Below are 18,712 nucleotides of genomic sequence, written 5' to 3'. Positions count from 1 at the left end.
GTTGAGCATCTATAACTTCAGACGAGACCATGTCTCAGTGTTTTCATTTGCCTCATAAAATGCCTTTTTTTTTTTTTTTGGTGTAAAGCTATTATGACACTGTCAGCGTGTAATTGGTGTGTCACATGCTATAAACCTACAAAAAACAAGTTCCCTAAATGTTTAAAGGAACAAAAACAAAATCTTCTTGTATACAAATTTTTTTTTTTTTGATTCTGTCTCTCACAGTTGAGGTGTACTTACGATGAAAATTACAGATCTCTCCATTATTTGTAAGTGGGAAAACTTGAAAAATCAGCAGTGTATCAAATACTTATTTGCCCCACTGTATGTCAGCATGCATGCACATGCAACTTGAGATGTGGCATTTTCGTTCCTGTCTAGTCCTTACAAGCACTTGGCATGCATGTGGCAGGCACATACAAGTTACTCTGTTAAAATACATGCCCCATTCATACTGTGACATACATTTCCTCCTCATACATATGCCATCTGCAGTACTCAGAAAAAAAGCATCCTGCGCAAATCATGCTATACAGGATGATGACTCATTCACAGCAACACAGCACTTCAGAGTTCGAAATCCTTTCTGTCTTTAATACTGTTTAAAGGCATTGTGCATTCAAACAACGTCATTGGATTACGGTTAGAGCTTAGCGTTCTGAGTTGTTTAATTCTGTAAGTGTCACACTATTGTCTTGCTTTGATTTATTGAGGCGAGGAAGCGGTCTGTCTTTCATTTGTTTAAGAATCCCCTCGGCCTGAATCATGTTTAGATGAATTAAGTGCAGAAAGTTCCTCTGTTTGCTTTGCTCCCCAATGGTTCAATTCGGAATTTGTCCTGAAGAAAGCCGTAGGAATTAAGTGGGTGTGTGACACATAGAAACGCGAAATTAACGCATTTTATACTTCCTATAAACCTTCCGTTCTCACAGTGGAGTGCCTGTTCGAAATCAGCTTCACAGACGAGCACATCAAAGCTGGGCAAAGACGAGAGCAGGATTACTGTTTCCAAGGGTGCGAGCGTGCCTGTGTGTGCTCTTAATGGAAAGTGGAATGGACAGTGCGTGAGCCCCCTCTGGTCCTGTACTTTTTCTGGGAGTGCAGTGCTATGGTTGACAGCACGCTGACACATGAGCACCAGGGCATTCTGACTGCACCGTGTTCCTCTGCTTTACCTCAGGAGCTGCTGAAACTGACCTCTCACAGCCCCAGGGAGGCTCCAAACCTGCTTGCTTCGGTCCTGCTGAAACAAAAGGAGACACCTGACCCATGCGGCTCCAAAGGTCTCTGAAAATGCCATCCAGTGAAGACTGAATGTCTTCAGAACTACTACTTTTATGGACTCGCGTGATGCCTTGCTCTCCGCTCACGTGACGATCTGACCTTTAATCATTTATAGAGACCCACTTATCCTTCCTTACATCTGACCTAAATGATTTTAGCAAATGGCTGCAATATAACAGTGAAAAATTTAAGGGGGTCTGAATACTTTCCGTACCCACTGTATTTGTACTTAACATTTTTCACCTGGTAAGTGAGGGATAATGTACAGTCAGACGGTTATTATCGTGGCTACACGATTTGGAGGGAAAATCTATTTTAAGAATACGAATAATGATGATTATTTTATTATTAAATAAGGAATATATCAATTACTAAATTTACACTAAATAAAAATATTTCTGTTGTAATATTTCACTGTAAAATAGAAAAAAGTCAGTTTTTCACTATAAAATTACACTATTAATATTTATGGTTGTCTTAATTTTCAGACATAAAGCCATCAAACTTTTATTTTGAGTCAAAACTGCTGGGAGCCACTAAAGTTTGTCTTTTGTTGATATTAAGCTGTTCTCATTGCAAGGATGTGAAGATGGTTGGCGCATGTTGCATTCCCAGATGCGTGTTAAAACAACACAAACTCGTGTGAAGCAGTATTTATTGTGAGCTGAACACAAGTGGATAATGAGCCTCTCACGTGTAAGAACACAGTCCCACGCGTCACTCTGAAACACACAGCACAAATATTTGTTTAATTAAATCGCAGCCTTTGCCATTTGATAATTACACTAAGCCGTATCGTAATTTCAGTTTTAGTTCAACTGAACGTGCAGCCTTATGGCAAATGAATGAATGGTCAGTTTAGGGACTAATTCTCACAAGTAACTAAATATTAACTATGACTTTTGCCTCAAACTCCTAATTTACTGCTTATTAATAGTTAAAGTTGTGAAGTAGTTATAAAGTTAATGATTAAGGGACCTAAAAATAAGGCATTAATATGTGTTTTATAAGTACTAATACACAGCCAATATGCTAGTAATATGCATGCTAATAAGCAACTAGTTAATCGTGAGAATTGGACCCTAAACTAAAGTGTTACCGAATAAATAATATACATGAAAAATCTGTTTGGTGGTTTTTTTTTTTTTAATCATGAAAAAACTATTAATTATAAAGTTTAGATGTTATACAAAAATATTTGCCCATAGAATACAGCAACTCTCCAATCAGAATCTAGTATTTCAGAGAGCCTTGCAACAATTGGAAAAGGTGGAATGTTAATTAATTAAAGGCAGGGAATCACAGGGCTGTGCATATTTAAATTTCATGTGGCTTCATTTGTTTGAGGACAGTTTTCTGATTTGGGAATTTAGGGAAAAGAACATGAGAGTTTATAAGTCAGTTTGAAAGTACTCGTAGCTTGATTTCAATAGCTCTGAGGATTTCTCTGCAGTGCTCTTGTTGGATGTGTGAACCATAAAACCACACAGCCTCTTGAGTCGAGGCTTTTTCACTGTTCATTAAAGTAGCAGTAATTCAGATTAAAATGTGAGAATACTAACTAAATCTGCTTTACCAGATGAATTAGCCCGTTTTAGTACGCAGTTGAGCATCCCAGTTGCTCAAAAAAAAACTGTTCGTTCTACATTTATATTAACATATACATAAATAAAAATATAAACATGAACATATATATATGTATATTAAATTAAATAAAAGTAATTGGCAGAGAGATGTTGAAAAATTCACGGTAAACACGACAGCAAGATTGAAACCAAACTTCTTTTTTTTTTACTGTAAGCATTTGTGGTTGTGAATACAGTATTACACAGTACGAAAGAAAAGAAATGCATCAACCATGTGTAGATGTGTATTTATAGGCCTATTCTAAAGCCATGATTGGTTGGTGTTTAGTAAAGCACCTGTGAGGAGTTAGTGTGAGGCACTGATGAATTAGTGTGGCATTTTGATTGGTTGTGTTTAAAAAAGGAAATCAAGATACTTCCTGTTAGATTTTTGTGTGTTACATAGAGAATTGTGTGTTGTGTTTGTGTGTTGTGTTTTGCAAAAATTGTGTTATGAAATTGAAAACTGAGTCAAAGGCTGAGAATCAGTGTCCATCTAACTGACCAAACGTTTATGTTTTTTAAGCAAGACTTTAAGACAAGCCAGCATACATTCGTCTTTCAAACTTTCCAAAACTTTGCCTCTTTTTTTCAAAACTTTACACACAAATCCAAGAACTGCACACTAAATACAAAATGCCTCACATCTCTTGCAAAATGAAGAGCTGCATTCAAAATATCACAAACACATCTCAAAAGCAAACATTTGCAAACACATTTGCCGTAATATTAATTCCTGTTAGATGTGTGTGTGTTACAGAGAGAACTGTGTGTTTTATGAAATTGAAAACTGAGTCAAAGGCTGAGAATCAGTGTATGGTTTTGCAGATTTGGTATTGGAGTGTCAGGATTCAGAAATTGTCACAAGTAAAGATTTTGTGTGTAAGCAGTTGAAAAAAAACTGTAATAGGTTACACGTTCCCTTACAGATATTAACTATAGTTTTAGTATGAATAAAACCAAAAAAATCATGGTTCTTGTAGCCATGGTAACCACAAATCTGCCGAAACTTGTTTAAAGGGATCATATGATGCGATTTCAATTGTTCCTTTCTCTTTGGAGTGTTACAAGCTCTTGGTGCATAAAGAAGATCTGTAAAGTTGCAAAGACTAAAGTCTCAAATCCAAAGAGATATTCTTTATAAAAGTTAAGAGTCAACCACGCCTACCTAAAACGGCTCGTTCTATCACGCCCCCACATGTCTACATCACGATGTGGGAAGATTTGCATAACGCCGCCCAAATGTGCACGCAAAGAAAGAAGGTGTAACTTTTATTCTCGCTGTAGTATTGTTGCCGCCGCCGCCATGTCGTGAAGGCGCTGTGTGCTTCGTCGTGAAAGCGAAACTACTTTGTTTGGTCTTCCAAAAGAGGACGATATCTGCTTCGTCATGCCTGGAGCTGATCCGTGCTGGTCGCTGAGGGAATACTTCAACTTCGCGCTGTGGATCGCCGGATCGGCTAATCGGCCGAGTCCAGCCCGGGGTCGTCACATGTGGTTGCCGCAGGCATCACAGTATGGTAAGGGACGTAACATTTCCGTCACACGCTTGAGGAATTAGGCCAATCACAACGCACTGGATAGCTGGTCAATCACAGCACACCTCGCTTTTCAGACCGATGAACTTTGTAAAAATCGACGCGTTTCAGAAAGGCGGGGCGTAGAGGAGAAACAATAATGTACAGTATGGAAAATAATGTGTTTTTTGAACTTTAAACTGCATAAACACATTTCATTACACCAAATACACAAAATAATGTTCTTTTTAGCAACATCATATGACCCCTTTAAATAAATTACATGCATGAGCATCAGTTTTAGTCCTCACAAATGCTTGCTGCTGAGCATATGAGGCTTATGTTGATGATAAATATTTAGATTCACTGAACTTATTCTAATTATTGATTTTTTTTTCCCCAGCTTTTTCACATATGCATTGATGAGATGGTACTATACATGCAGATCTATGATTGTGTACCTGGAGTATTTTATAGCTAAAATACAACTCCTAATTTAATTTATAATGACATTATAGTCTCTGCTTCATTATCTGCTCTCATTCTGACCATAGTGCCATAAGAGAGGCTGAAACGCACTATTTTTCATGGCTAATACCACTGTGTTTATGACACTAACTGTCCTAGACATTGTAATGAGGCGTTATGTTGTGTTTCATCCCACCTTTGAAGGCTCTTTTATCCCAAACGACATATTCCATGTGCTTCTGGCAGTTTAATAGTTGCTCATTTTGAAATGCTGCTGAGAAATAAATAGCTGCTCTGTGACTGATATGTCTGAGATGAACTTATTAATTTTGAATAATGGCCACTGACAACAGGCCTTCTTAATGGACTGAAAGGATTCATTGGGAACATCTCAATGGACTTGTTACTGACAATATGCATGTATTTATTTCTCTATTTATTTTTGCAAGAATGGGCAAAGGCCGTGACATACATTTTCCTCACACTAGAATGATCTTTTTGTGCAGCCAGTCTGTAATAACGTAATAGGCGACGGTTTATTTGCTTTTGATGCATAATATAGAACAACACGATTTATATAAATGCTGGCTCACGTTTTTGAGGAGCACATGTTAAAACGTTAGTCTGACGTCTGATGTGACGCATAAGCAGTGAGTCATCCGGACGCATCGATCACATCGCCAGCATCAAACTTTCATTAAAGAGATGCAGGCCTGTGTTGCGTCCAACAACAGCTGCCTACTGTTTGTGATCTTCAGACGACAGATATTTATAAATGGAGTAAAAATTTTTGGGATATTTTGTCCATGGAGATTCGCAGTGCGTTTCAAGATACTTTTCATTGACGCAAACCTTCATTACTGCTCAAATACAGGCAATGAATCCGTGATGAGCCTCTATTTATATTTCAAACAGTCATTGTCTGACAGTCAAGAATTGTTCACAAGGGAATAATGGGTAATTTGTCGCAGCGTCTGCGCTCTCTGTAGTTTTATCACAGTCCGCCTCTAGAAATCTTCACATGGCAGAAGGGGATTTGCCCTGTGCGGCAATGAAATTGGATTGTTATTAAATGATCTCGCTTGTGTGGTCCGAATACGCCGACATTTTCAAAGCTTGAAATAAACTAATTAGCCTGGCCATTTTCCAGCTTCAACAAACCAATGTTCTGCTAATCAGAGCCGGGAATATTTGAAAAAGAAGTGTTGTCAAAGGCGAAAGCCTTAATGTGGACTCCCTCGCTCTGACCCAGAGCTGACTTTGGTCTGCTGTTGTCTCTGAGTGCTGGGAAGTGCAGATATGCCTGTATGTCTTCTGTGTTTACAACTGTGAAATGCGTCCCTGAGGTTCACTGCGTTTGGTAATTAAGAGACTAAGAATATGTAACATGTATATAGCCTTGAATATTTGTTGCCTTGAGACTGCTTTTAGCTCTTTTCTGCTCTCCTGTAGTGTTGTTTGCATTGTAATTGCAACAAAAAGCCAAGGATCTCGTAATGTTACCACCAAGGCTAATCATCTCCAGACAGGCTGTTGGTTGTTTATCGCCTCCTCTAAATGTGGTCATGAGTATAAAGGAAATATTTGGCTGGGTGGAGACATCCTGATAATGATGTTGAAGTGAATCAATTCTGTTTTTAACTAATGCTAGAGATTTTTTACATTAAATGGCAAAGCTACCCAAAACTAGACCTTATAATGTGTTTGTTATGTTTAAGTCCATTTAAATTAAGTTGCTTTAAGACTTGATCATTTTCTGGAATAAATAAATGGCAAATTTCTATTAATGAATGCTAACATTTTTAAATATAATTTTTTAAAGAAATGTATACCTCTATTAAATGCATTGAGTTGATCAAAAGTGACAGTAAAAACGTGTACATATTTATTTTCTTATTTATTGCTGTTATTGTGAACTTTATATTGTCCCCCCCCCCCCCCCCCCAAAAAAAAAAATTAGCAGCACAACATTGATATTAATGAGGAATGTTTCTTGAGCAGAAAATCATCATATTAGAATGATTTCTGAAGGATAATGTGATGCTGAAGACTACAGTGATGATGCTGAAAGATATGGAAAGTTATTTTAAATTGCATTTCATAATATTACAGTTTTTACAGTATTTTTGATCAAGAAAACCAGCCTGAGTGAGCATTAAAAAAAAAATTTTTTAAATCTTACTATTACCAAACTTAGTGTAAATCATATTTATATTATTAGTAATCTAATACTTTGCAGTTTAGGCCTTAAAATGTTATAAATGTTGGTTTTTAAATATATATATTAAATGTTACAATTGCTCATTCCTAAGGAACGTAAAAAAAATCCTAATAGCGTTGATTCTGGGCTTGATACATGAATAGATGAACAAATAATATTTAAATAGCATAATTGATATTATTTTACTAATAACATGTACATTTTATTTTTAAACATTGAGTCACCTAATATTATGCAGTATGCTGTGGAAAAGTGTGCTATTAATTTTATAAGCAACTCAGCTTATAAAACAGAAGGAATAGACTTGCATTGAGTACAGCATTATGGCGGGTTACACTTTTTATTAAGTAAAAGTCTCGTCTGCTTATGCCATTTTAAACCATATAGCAAATGTGCTTGATATGCATTGGATCTGATAATGAATTTCATACTGTGCTCTGGGGTTAAATATGATTAATGGGAAATGATGTCCGATGCCAACAGCTTTTATATCCTCTGTAGTTTGACACCTTTTTCGCTTGACATTTTTGAGTTTCTCTAAAGGTATGAAAGTGGGCTTCTCTCATATTCTTCTATACATAAATCAATTTGCCTCAAAGCACAGTTGTCAAAGTTGCTGTGCGTGCAAATCAAATGCTTGCTGTGCGAGAACTGCCTTTATAAAAATAGCTTAAATACAGTGGCAGACCTCATTAATCTGGAAGCCCTTCAATTGGCAAGGCATAGCCGTTTTCCTTTCCAAGAGGAGAAATGTGCTGACTGCAGACGGGGATTCAGTGACATGTCAAGGTGAGCCAGAGGTGAGTCCTGAAGTGGATGAGGGGAACTCGCTCGGACCTGGGGATGTGCCTGACGTCCAGTTAATGAGTGTGAGGGACGGGTCTGTCTGATCAAATATCATCTTTCTCTGCACTCATTTCAGTGTACACCGATACAAGACTTTCACTCGCATTTCGGGACAGTTGACAGAATAGTCACTTGCCTAATCGGGTCATTGTTGCATTGTCAGAAAATGTTATTATTTATTTGCACATCTTTTTAAGCCATTCTGTACTTGCGTGCTCACATCCAAAGTGCGCTCGTGCATATATGAGTATTGCGTTTGCTACCAAATAAGCTCAGCAGAACCCTGCACGGGCCTCAAACATATGCCCTTATCCGACAGATTATCAGAATTACTGGCCGAGTCCGACTGGAGCCCGTGTCTTTTTGTATTTTTATTTTTTTTCCCCCCTCTTTCTCTCCTCCCCAATTACACAGCTGCTGTTGTAGCCATTAAAATAGTTCAGTTTCGTTTTTAATGGCAAAAGTGGTTATATATATTTTCGTTTCTTTACGTTAATTTAGACATGTTTTTGTTTAAGTAACGACCAAGCGGCCAGTGGCAGACAGTGAGTTAATCATAGCCTATGCTTGATAAATTTAGCCTTCTCAAATCACCACTTGACTAAAATAAAATCTATAGGCCTATATAAAATGCTTTAAAAAAACAATGTTAGTTTAAATGGTTAACCTAGATAAATGTGTGCTATTAGGAGCGTATCCACTTTGCAGGACATGGAGTCGCCAGCACGATCTTGTACTTATTACTAAAACAAGAAAGCAAATGAGTAGCATTAATAGTCATTAATTTTAGTTAACATATGCTATGATAATTTGAACAGATTTTTATTCTTATTGTAAAATAATGGAACATTTAGGTCATGAATATTGTCTCAAAAGTCATGGAAATGTATTGGTAAAAATGTGTATGAACCCTGACTGATGTTCAAAAGTTTGTGATCAGTAAGATTTGTAATGTTTTTAAAGTCTCTTATGCTCATCAACATGCATTTATTTGATCCGAAATATTTATTTGATCAGAAAAATTCACTTTCGGAAACATCGTAATATGATGATTTTCATATCAATGTTGGAAAGTTTTTGCTGCTTAATAATATTTTGGAACCTGTGATGCTTTTTTTCAAGATTCATTAATGAATAAATAATGAAAAAGAACAGCATTTATTCAAAATAGAAATCTTTTCTAACAAAGTCTTTACTGTCAATCTTTATTATCATCTATATTGAAGACTGGAGTAATGATGCTGGAAATTCGGCTTTGCATCACAGGATTACATTTTTAATTTTAAAGTACATTGAAATAGAAAATTGTTATTTTAAATTGCAATAATATTTCACCATATTACATTTTTCTGTATTTGTATAAAATAAATGCAGCCTTGATGAGCATAAGAGGCTTCTTTAAAAAACATGAAAATCTTATTGACCCCAAACTTTTGAACAGCAGTGTATTTCGTAAAGGACGGTCTGTTTAGGATGTGACGCCAATGTTACAGGACTGTGGATGTGGCCGGTTGAGTACAGAGAAACAGATGGCAGCTGTCTGCGATACAGCGCTGGCCTTGATCTCTGAAATTTGGGAAAGGACATGAATTACTAAACACTGAGCAGAGACGTGAGGATGTGGTGCTAGAGCTCCAGCTGTTGTCTAAAACGTGCTCTGTGAAATCTTTCAGGCCAAATGATAACAACTGCAAACTAATATAGACAAGATATCAGAGGAGCTCAAACCTCGTCAGATACATTTTCTCAAGATTGCTAAAGCCAATTGGCATTGATAAATGACACAATTGAGAGTCTGCAATGACAAATAGTAACAATATTTTTTAAAAGTCTAAAGTAAAACTCATTTTAAAGAGGTGGTTGACCGTTTTTTTTTTTTATTTAGGTTTTATTTACCTTTATTCTACACCGCTCTGTCCCTTCTCACATAAACACGCTGATCATTTCCTGTTTTTATGAAGCCCCGCCCTCAGAAATACGTGATGGGCTCTGATTGGTTAGCTAGCCCAGTATGTTGTGATTGGCTAAACCGCCTACTGCGTGTCTAAACGTCCCGCCCCTCACCTCAGCTGCATTGCTCCGGTTGTATTGTAAACAATGGCGTCGTTAATATCGCTTATCAGTTTGAGCCCGACTGAGAAGCAGAGGATATTATTGAAGAGGATCGTGCAGAACCTGTGCAAGCACGGCTCTTAATGGTATGTTTTTTGATTGTTGTTGTCTCATACTTTTAGATATGCTGTTATTTGCAAATGCTACTGCTTCTGTTAGCTTTTAATATACGGTTTTATTTAAAGCTGATTAAAGGTTTAATACAGTACAGCAACCGCACACGCGTCCATGTTTAGCGCTTCTCATAGCTATGTGAAAATAAGTGTATAATTGGAACAGTTAATTGTCGGAGCTGAGCTGAATGAGCGAGAGAGAGAGAGAGAAAGAGAGATGCAGAGCGTGTGCTGAGCAGGGGAAGCAAGGAACAGTATTAAGAACCGCTGCTTTAGAACATTGATTTTGAAACTTGTGAATCCATTAGAATCGTTAGAAGATAGAATCGCGATTCATATATGAATAGATTTTACGTGCACCCCTAGTTTTCTCTTCCTCTTCTCTAAAGCAGCGCAGCATGGCCTCGCCCCCTTCTTGCGTGTTCCCGGAGGCGGGGTTTATCAGGGTTTGTGATGTCACAAACCCGGGAAGTGACTCATTGTAGTCCCTACCAGCCGTTTTTGTAGGCATTAAACTGCCAGAATTTTAAAAGACGATATCTCCGTTTGCATTGAACTTTCAGCGCCGCACCTTTGCAGATATTGTTTGTTCAAACAGCAACATTACACACTAACTACCTTTTAAAAAAGTGAAATCACAATCAACCACCCCTTTAAAACATGTTTTTTTATATTTATGATGGTTTTGAAAACTTTTATACCATTCTCATGAAAAGTTTTCAATTTAATGACTCAAAATTTCATGTGGTGGAACCATCAAGTAAAACTTAATAACATGTTTTTCTTACACATTGAATTATTGTGAGTCTACATATTTTTAAAACAAATATCAAATAATTATCGATTCATAAATATCATGCGTTTTGGGGAGTTGTACCACATGATATTTGACAACCTCAACTAACCTGGCCATGTTATGAAATATTTCAGGACACCTTTTGACCTTGACACATTGGTTTTCTGGTTGGTTGCACCACATGACTTTTATTTGAGCAGACAAACGTTTCTCAAATATCAGTAAAGCAGTGAAGCATTTTTGTATTCTTTTTTTTAAAGTGAATAATCATAAAAGATTCTGCTAAACAATTATGGAAAAGTTTGGCATAATTAAGTTACATGAGTTACTATTACAATGAGGGTTTTTTTTCTTTTTCTTTATGATATCAAAACTCTGAATTATTTGACTATATTCCCTTAATAACAATTCAGAAATTAAAAACTTGCTTATAATAGTAGAGGTTTATTCAAGTCATTGTAATTGTGTATGCTTAAACTGCATTTGTTTCTGAATAGCACCATGTCATTGACCCATACAGTCAATGTAATGTGTGTCTAATCTTTCTGCAAATTCATGCCCTCCATCATCACAGTAAGCCACAAATGAGTCAACGGCCGAGGACTCATAGACGCCTGTACAATTTAGTTTGCTGGAAGAGCTGCGCTTAGTAGAATCCATCAATTGATCCAGCACATGTCCTTAATGTGAATTTATTTTGCAATAGCTTTTAAAGCCTTGTTCTGCTCTCGGTCCCCGAGGGGAATCTGTCACCGGTGTCTGCTTTGTAGTCTGCTTGGTGTTTTCCGCTCAAATCTTCAAAGTGACCTACATCTCAACCCCTTTGGACTATTTGTCTTCTTTGGGCTTCAAATTTGTAATTTGTTCAAATTTTAAGCCCAAAGAAGACAAAAGCATGCAGTCCAGTTCGGTTTGGTTTCCCTCGCCTAAGTTTTCGAGAGAGCGTGGGTTGTGGCGTGGCGTTCAAAAGATGAGCCTTTCATTGTCGATCTGCCAGATATCCTGCTTCAAAAAGACTTGTGTGTCAAATGAGAAGAAAGTGAACAGCCGATAACCCCTACAAAATAATAATAAGTGACAGGAAGTGGGTGTGCGCTCGAATGTGTGTGTTCATGTGGACAGACAGGAATTTGCCATGTGAACGCTTGAAGATTTAAAAGCTGCGGTGTATTCCCGCCGTGCAGTGGAGGACCTCAGCGGAGGCTTGTTTGGTGGAGAACAGTGCCTTTCCATGCCCACTTCAATCCCCTTAGTGACAGATCAAGATAACTCATTCCCAAAGCAGCGCGCCGCATGGCCACTGTCCTCTACTCAACATGAAATGCACTCATCAGCATTACGATTGGCTTCTGGCTTTTTACATTTTCCCTCTCCATGGCTTGACGCTTACTTTTTTCCCCAAAGAGCACATTACGGAACTTTAGAGGTGCAGTGAAAATGTATCAGATAATGTTGTTTTCCTTTATGAAGGGATGCAAGGAGATATTTAGAAGGATTTGATTGCTTAAAATGCAAAATAGGTTTTAAAATATTTCTGCTTCAAACAGTTTTTAATAATTACTGTATTATTAGGCCTATACACAGACCTTATGCGTCTGAGAAACAAGTGTGCAGCCATTTTTAGAATTTTTTTGGTAACACTTTATTTTAAGGTGTCCCTGTTACATGTTACGTACATGTACTTACTATTATAATAACAATTAATTATGCATAATTACATGCACGTAACACAGTAACAGTGCTTAAATGTATAATTACACTGTAGCAAGGACACCTTACAATAAAGTGTAACCAATTTTTTCTTTGAATTTCTGTTTGTTTGGTTTTCAGTAGCTCTATAGCATCACTACTGAAGAGTAATTAGCTGGTGAAGTGGATTTATTTCTTGTATAGTTAATGAAAGTTATCATGTGCATTGTAATGTTCGAAGCGGATGTCATAAATGTCAGACCGGGAAGATTTTAAAACGAGTGGTTCAGTCATAAATTGGTACAACCTTACCTTCACGCTGTGGAAATACGGAATACAGAAGACAACAAGCACAGTGCTGAAAAGGGGCGGAGCTACATTAGGTCTATAGGATACATTGCATAAAAATGAATAAATAAATATACATCAGCCGTGTTCAAGAGTTTTCTGTCACAGACTGTGTGACTTCGCTACTTCCTGTTTTTTTCTGCAACCAACCGACTAATTCAGATATGGTCGACTTTTTTCAACTAACATGTAGTCAGCTATTAGGGTGCAGCCCTAGTTTTTATTATTTCTTTCTTGTGACGGGCTACAAGAAACATAAGTTACAAAAGTTTACTTTCAAGTAAATGCATGAAACAGAATGGCAATAATAACCATTAAGAAAAAAAATATTTTTGTCCTATTTTCCATTTAAAATATCTAAGCATTCTTAAATCAAGATAAATTTACTTGACAAGCAAAATGGCTTGAGATATAAAGTCTTGTTTTCTAAATAATAAAAAAAAAAATTATTAGTTTTTGCATTAAACAAGAAAAAATATCTGCCAGTGGGGCAAGAAAACTAACCTCGTTTTCCCTTTGAATTAAGTTGATTTTTCTCACCCTATTGACATATTGAATTTTAATACAGGAATTATAAACAAGCCTGAAATACACACCGACTCCCCTAGTAAAAAATTAATATATTTATTTCATACCAAGTATAGTTCAAATCTATTAACATATTTACTGACAGATGACAGAAGACTTTCTGATATAAAAATTATGATCCCACTTTATATTAAGTGGCCTTAACTACTATGTAGCTTACTTATATTTAAATTAATAATTTGGTACAATGTACTTATTGTGTACATACATGTTTTTACATTGTACTTATATTTTAAAAATACCTGCATGTAATTAATTTCTTTAATTACATTTATAATTACACTGTTGACCCATCCCTGACACCTTAACCTACCCAGACCACCAAACCTGTCCCTAACCTTACCCGTAACCCACCTCAATAGCAGCAAAAGTGTTTTGCAATACAATATGAACACAATAAGTACACTGTACTTGTTTTTTGATGCAAGTACATATAGGACCAAAATTATAATTAGACTTTATTTGGCGTACTACTTGTGCACAATGCACATTTCTTAATAGTAAGTCTAAAATGTGTTTTAATGTCACTTTTGATGAGGATTGTATGATCTTTTAATAATATTGGTCTTTAAATGCAAAATATTTAAATATTTACCTCAAGTATACTTGCAATAGTTCCACTTTAGCACAATCAGATATACTATGTATAATATCTTTAATTGGACTTCAGCACTACTTCTGCACAATTAAAGTGCATTAAGTATAAAAATTACATAGTTGTTCCACTTTAGCAGACTTATACCAGTTTAGTATACTAAAAGTACAATTGCAGGGTATTTAATTAAGTACAATATGTAAATGTATTTGTAGTATACTTAGCATGAAATAAATGTATTTCAAATACATTTAAGTATATTTATATATAATGGAAAGTCTATACTATCACGGGATGCTCACTGCAAAACATGTTAGGGATAAAATATGCACTCTTACAACCATCTTCAACATGGTACAGTGCAAACACCATGAAGAGCACAGCAGCCGGAAGTGGTCGTGCAGTTTAACGTGATGTTCCTCTGCTGTCTCACCGCAGGTGCTCTGGCCATATTGATCCCGGAGCTTGACCTGGTCATCTCTCTGGTGGGCTCCGTGAGCAGCAGCGCTCTGGCCCTCATCATCCCTCCCCTGCTTCAGATCGTCACCTTCCATAATGAAGACATGAGGCTCTGGGTGATGGTCAAGGACATCGGCATCAGTCTCATTGGCTTTGTGGGCTTTGTGGCGGGGACGTACATCTCCATCCAGGAGATTGTGGCACGGAACAGCAGCAGACACAACGGCACACACCTGCAGCTGCTGTGAAACGCTGACGGAGCGACAGATTAAATGTAGGCCGTGCAGACCCACTGAATCATTTACTCACTACATGCTCCTTTGATTTCTGCTCAATTCCGCTTGGGATTCTTCTTTCTGAACGTCCGTAGATTCTTTGTGTTTTCGTCCTTCGGTTTTTGTAGCACTGAAGTCTCTTCATATCGAGTTCCCAAGTTACTTTGGCTTCAAAGAACTCATTTTTACTAAATCTTTCGGGTCAAACAGCCTTTTATCCCAATTTTAAGGTGAATATTAATGGAATAATATCTATATTGCTCATTTTAATGTCTTGTTTACAGTGTTTGAATGCCACAAACAGATTCCTTTCACATTCATTTAGAATTAACAGGTTCACATGTGTTGTTTACTCATTCTGAGTAGTTGCAATTGGAAAGAAGTGACATGAACTGTAATTTCTGTTTGTAACTGTGTTTTTATTTTATTAGGACTCTTGTTTTCAAGACAAAAGGCGAGTTATTTGCTTCTGCATATTACACACAGACTCAACCTAGACTTGATTGTAAATATGTGGAAATCCAGTCAAAGTACACACGTTTGCACAATTACACAATACCCAGTACCTCTCCCTCTCAACCAATCTGCACTGTGTCTGCTGTTCTAGTTTTTTTCATTGATTTATATTTTTAAGTAATGTTTTATTGGTTTATTTTATTTGTGCCGTCTCACACATCAAACAGTCTTTTATATTCAACAGGTGCCGTCAGTGAGTCATCTTGTAGAGATGATATAACTATTGATATAACTTGATTTTTTTTTTTTTTCATCTACCAGCTGTAGTTTTTTGTCAGTATCTACATATGGCCAGATTTCATTCCAGATGTGCAGTATATAATTGTTTTAAAACAGGCTCCAGATCTCATGATGTTTAGCACACAAAACACTTCAAGTTCAGGCAAACCAACAGAAGTGTGTTTTAACTGTATGCATGTTGAGTAACTTGTAACTGTTGTGTTAAACACACTTGTAAACAGTTGTACTGTTGTGTTAAACACACTTTTTACTGAGGTACTTTAATTTTTTTTTTTTTAGTTGTATGAAATTGCTATATAAAAAAAAATATATATATATATATTGTTGGCAGTGCCAAAGTTATTGACTGGAGGTTTTTTTAATATATAATTTACGGTAATTTTTTTGTAATTGCAGTGTTACTTGTTTTGATTTTGTGATTTCATGGATTTTTGCCTTATTGTACATATGCTGTAGGTCATTTATTCATGCTCGCCTTGTTGAAAATGAACATACCTTTAATACTTTAAAACAGATTAAATATGAGAAGCATATTACTAGTCCATTTATTGGTTGATCATCAACATGAGAGTTTCAAGGTCCACCTGTTGAGTTGCGTCATTGTGTCTTTCTAGTTCATGTAAAACAGCAGGCCTTGAGAGCTGCTATGTGCTCTGTGTTTGAATTAAAGAACCGATGTCTTGATGTTACTGCCTCTTCCTCAGGTGTCATTTTTCTCACTGTGTCTTTTTGTTGCAAGACGGTGTTTTCCAACCAACAGTATGCATGCTGCAATGGTACTTGGAAAGATTTAGCTTGGTTAAAAGTGGCTCTAGTCGCATTAGTTTTAGACATTTTTGAGAGGGCAACACTTTGTAAAGGTAGTGCTTGGTTTGCCTGTTTATAAAGACAGAAAGGAAAGTCAAACCAGGTTTGTATCTGTGAAAAGCTCAGATGAATTGAACACATGCAGTCATTCCTCTGGTTCTCATTGGTGGCTGATTAGGTAGAGGTGCTTGTCTGTGACATACATCATGATCAGATTCGTTAAAAAATGCCTTTAATTAGATTATATTTCATTTTAAAATAATCGTAATCAGACTACAGTTACTATTTTATTGATTACATAGTAACACAATAGCAAAGAGTTATTCATAATTTATTGATTTTTCAAATTTAAATTTACATTTCAAAAATAGTCTACAGCTTATATGCATTCAGAAAGTCTTCCAGTTTTGTGGACATTGCTGACTAGTGACTGATCTTTGTGTCAGTGTTGGGAAAAGGTTACTTTGGAAATGTAGGTTACAGATTACATGTTACCCTATTTAGCATGTAATAAGTAGTGTAACTTTCAATTACCGTATTGACCCGAATATAAGACGATGTTTTTTTCTTGGAAATACATCTGAAAAAACGCGGTCGTCTTATATTCAGGCCCTAGACTTTGACATGTCAATAATACACCCACAATAGGTGGCTCCAAATACGCATAAAACGAGTGTGCCATGAAATACGTAATGTAATGCGTGTTGTAAAGATCGCGAGTAAAAATAAAAGAAAAAGAAAAGCTTACAGCTGCATGAGTCGTGACTGTCACGTTAGCCTGATGGGACCAGACGCTCTTTGTGATTTTAAAATGTAAGACAGTACCCAGATTTGAAGACTACAGTAAGATTTAACTTCTACTGTTAATAAGATTTTGGTAGGCTACTATTAGATGGATAGCCTAAATGTCCTAATTCAGATGGGCTACCTGTTTTTTTTGTTTGTTTTTTTAATGGTATATCAAAAAGTGTGTATTTTTTAAATGTGATTGTTGATACATTTTACCAGTTTTTACCATACTTTCAAAACAAAAATTAAAATAGGAAAAATATGCAATATGAAAATATTTGAAGACAAAATGTGTTTTACTGAGAAAAAACAAGATTTGGTTTTTAAAAAGCCTTTTTCCAAAAGGTACATCTGGAAAAAGGGGGGTCGTCTTATAATCAGGGTCGTCTTATATTCGGCCAATACGGTACTTTGTTAATGTAACTGATTACATTTGGTTACTCAACTCTTGAGATTGAATACAGATTTAAAATCATAACAAGAAATAGTAAATATTCATACAAGAAGTATTCAGATGTAACCCCCTTCGTAATCATTAACATTTTCATAACTGTAATTTAATTACATTTTTCTCAGTAATTGTAAAAGACTACAGTTACGTTTATTTTGTAATTAAATTATGTAACGCTGTTACATGTAACTAGTTACTCACCAACACTGCTGGTCAGGTTGATCTACAAAACACAGAAAGGCTACACAACAGTTGACCGTTAATTTCATGTTTTTATGATTTGGTTAATTATTTACTTTTTTATTAAATTCACAAACCCCAGTCTGGGAAACCTCGATATAATGTAATGTCTAATGCACTTCATGTTGTTAACAACAACGAATTAAATATATGTTCTTTCTCTTTGTATTTATATATCAATATGGTACACATTTATCCTATTTAAATCAGCATGGTAAACGAGTTTAAAAAGTAATCTAAAAGTAATCCAAAAGTAGTCTGATTATATTACTTAAAATGTGAAATGTAATGGATTACGTTACAAACGACAGTTTTTGTCATGTAATTTGGAATCCGTAACGGATTATAATTTGCCAGTTATCTATCTAGCACTGCCAACAGAATATAACTTATTGTGAGGGAAAATTCGTTGAGAAATTTCATCACTGAATATCAGCATAGCTGTGGTAACCTGTCTTTGCTTTCTGCAGACTTTTATAGACAATTTGTGTGAATTATAGATTTGATTATTTATGCATTTCACTTTTATTACCTTTCCTCTAATATGACGTCTGCTTAAATGAATGAGCTGAGAATATTGATTTGTAATCTACAACACTCTCATTGAAGTTGCATCATGGCAAAGCCTTTGATTGGTTGGCGTGGTAAAAGCCGACATCTGCAATACTGTGTCAGAGATTGCAGTAAGAGTGTTTTGTACTTAGACAGATCAGAGGGAAATTGCTATGGT

The 18,712-nt window shown here is 36.1% G+C and overlaps 1 protein-coding gene across 1 annotated transcript in view; it reads left to right on the top strand.

Moving 5' to 3' along the window:
• The window catches only part of LOC107598348 (proton-coupled amino acid transporter 1-like), a 37,456-nt gene extending 21,661 nt beyond the window's left edge, over positions 1–15,795 (top strand). Inside the window, exon 7 of the mRNA XM_016289657.1 lies at positions 14,644–15,795. Coding sequence (XP_016145143.1) covers positions 14,644–14,912 — 269 coding nt within the window. The 3' untranslated portion in view covers positions 14,913–15,795. The remainder of the gene's footprint in view (positions 1–14,643) is intronic.
• The last annotated feature ends 2,917 nt before the right edge of the window (positions 15,796–18,712 follow it).

This window comes from Sinocyclocheilus grahami, unplaced genomic scaffold (assembly GCF_001515645.1).
Source record: "Sinocyclocheilus grahami isolate Dianchi unplaced genomic scaffold, SAMN03320097.WGS_v1.1 scaffold250.1, whole genome shotgun sequence".
NCBI lineage: Eukaryota > Metazoa > Chordata > Actinopteri > Cypriniformes > Cyprinidae > Sinocyclocheilus > Sinocyclocheilus grahami.
The sequence above is the reverse complement of the archived record's forward strand: the minus strand, read 5'-3'. Positions and strand labels throughout refer to the sequence as shown.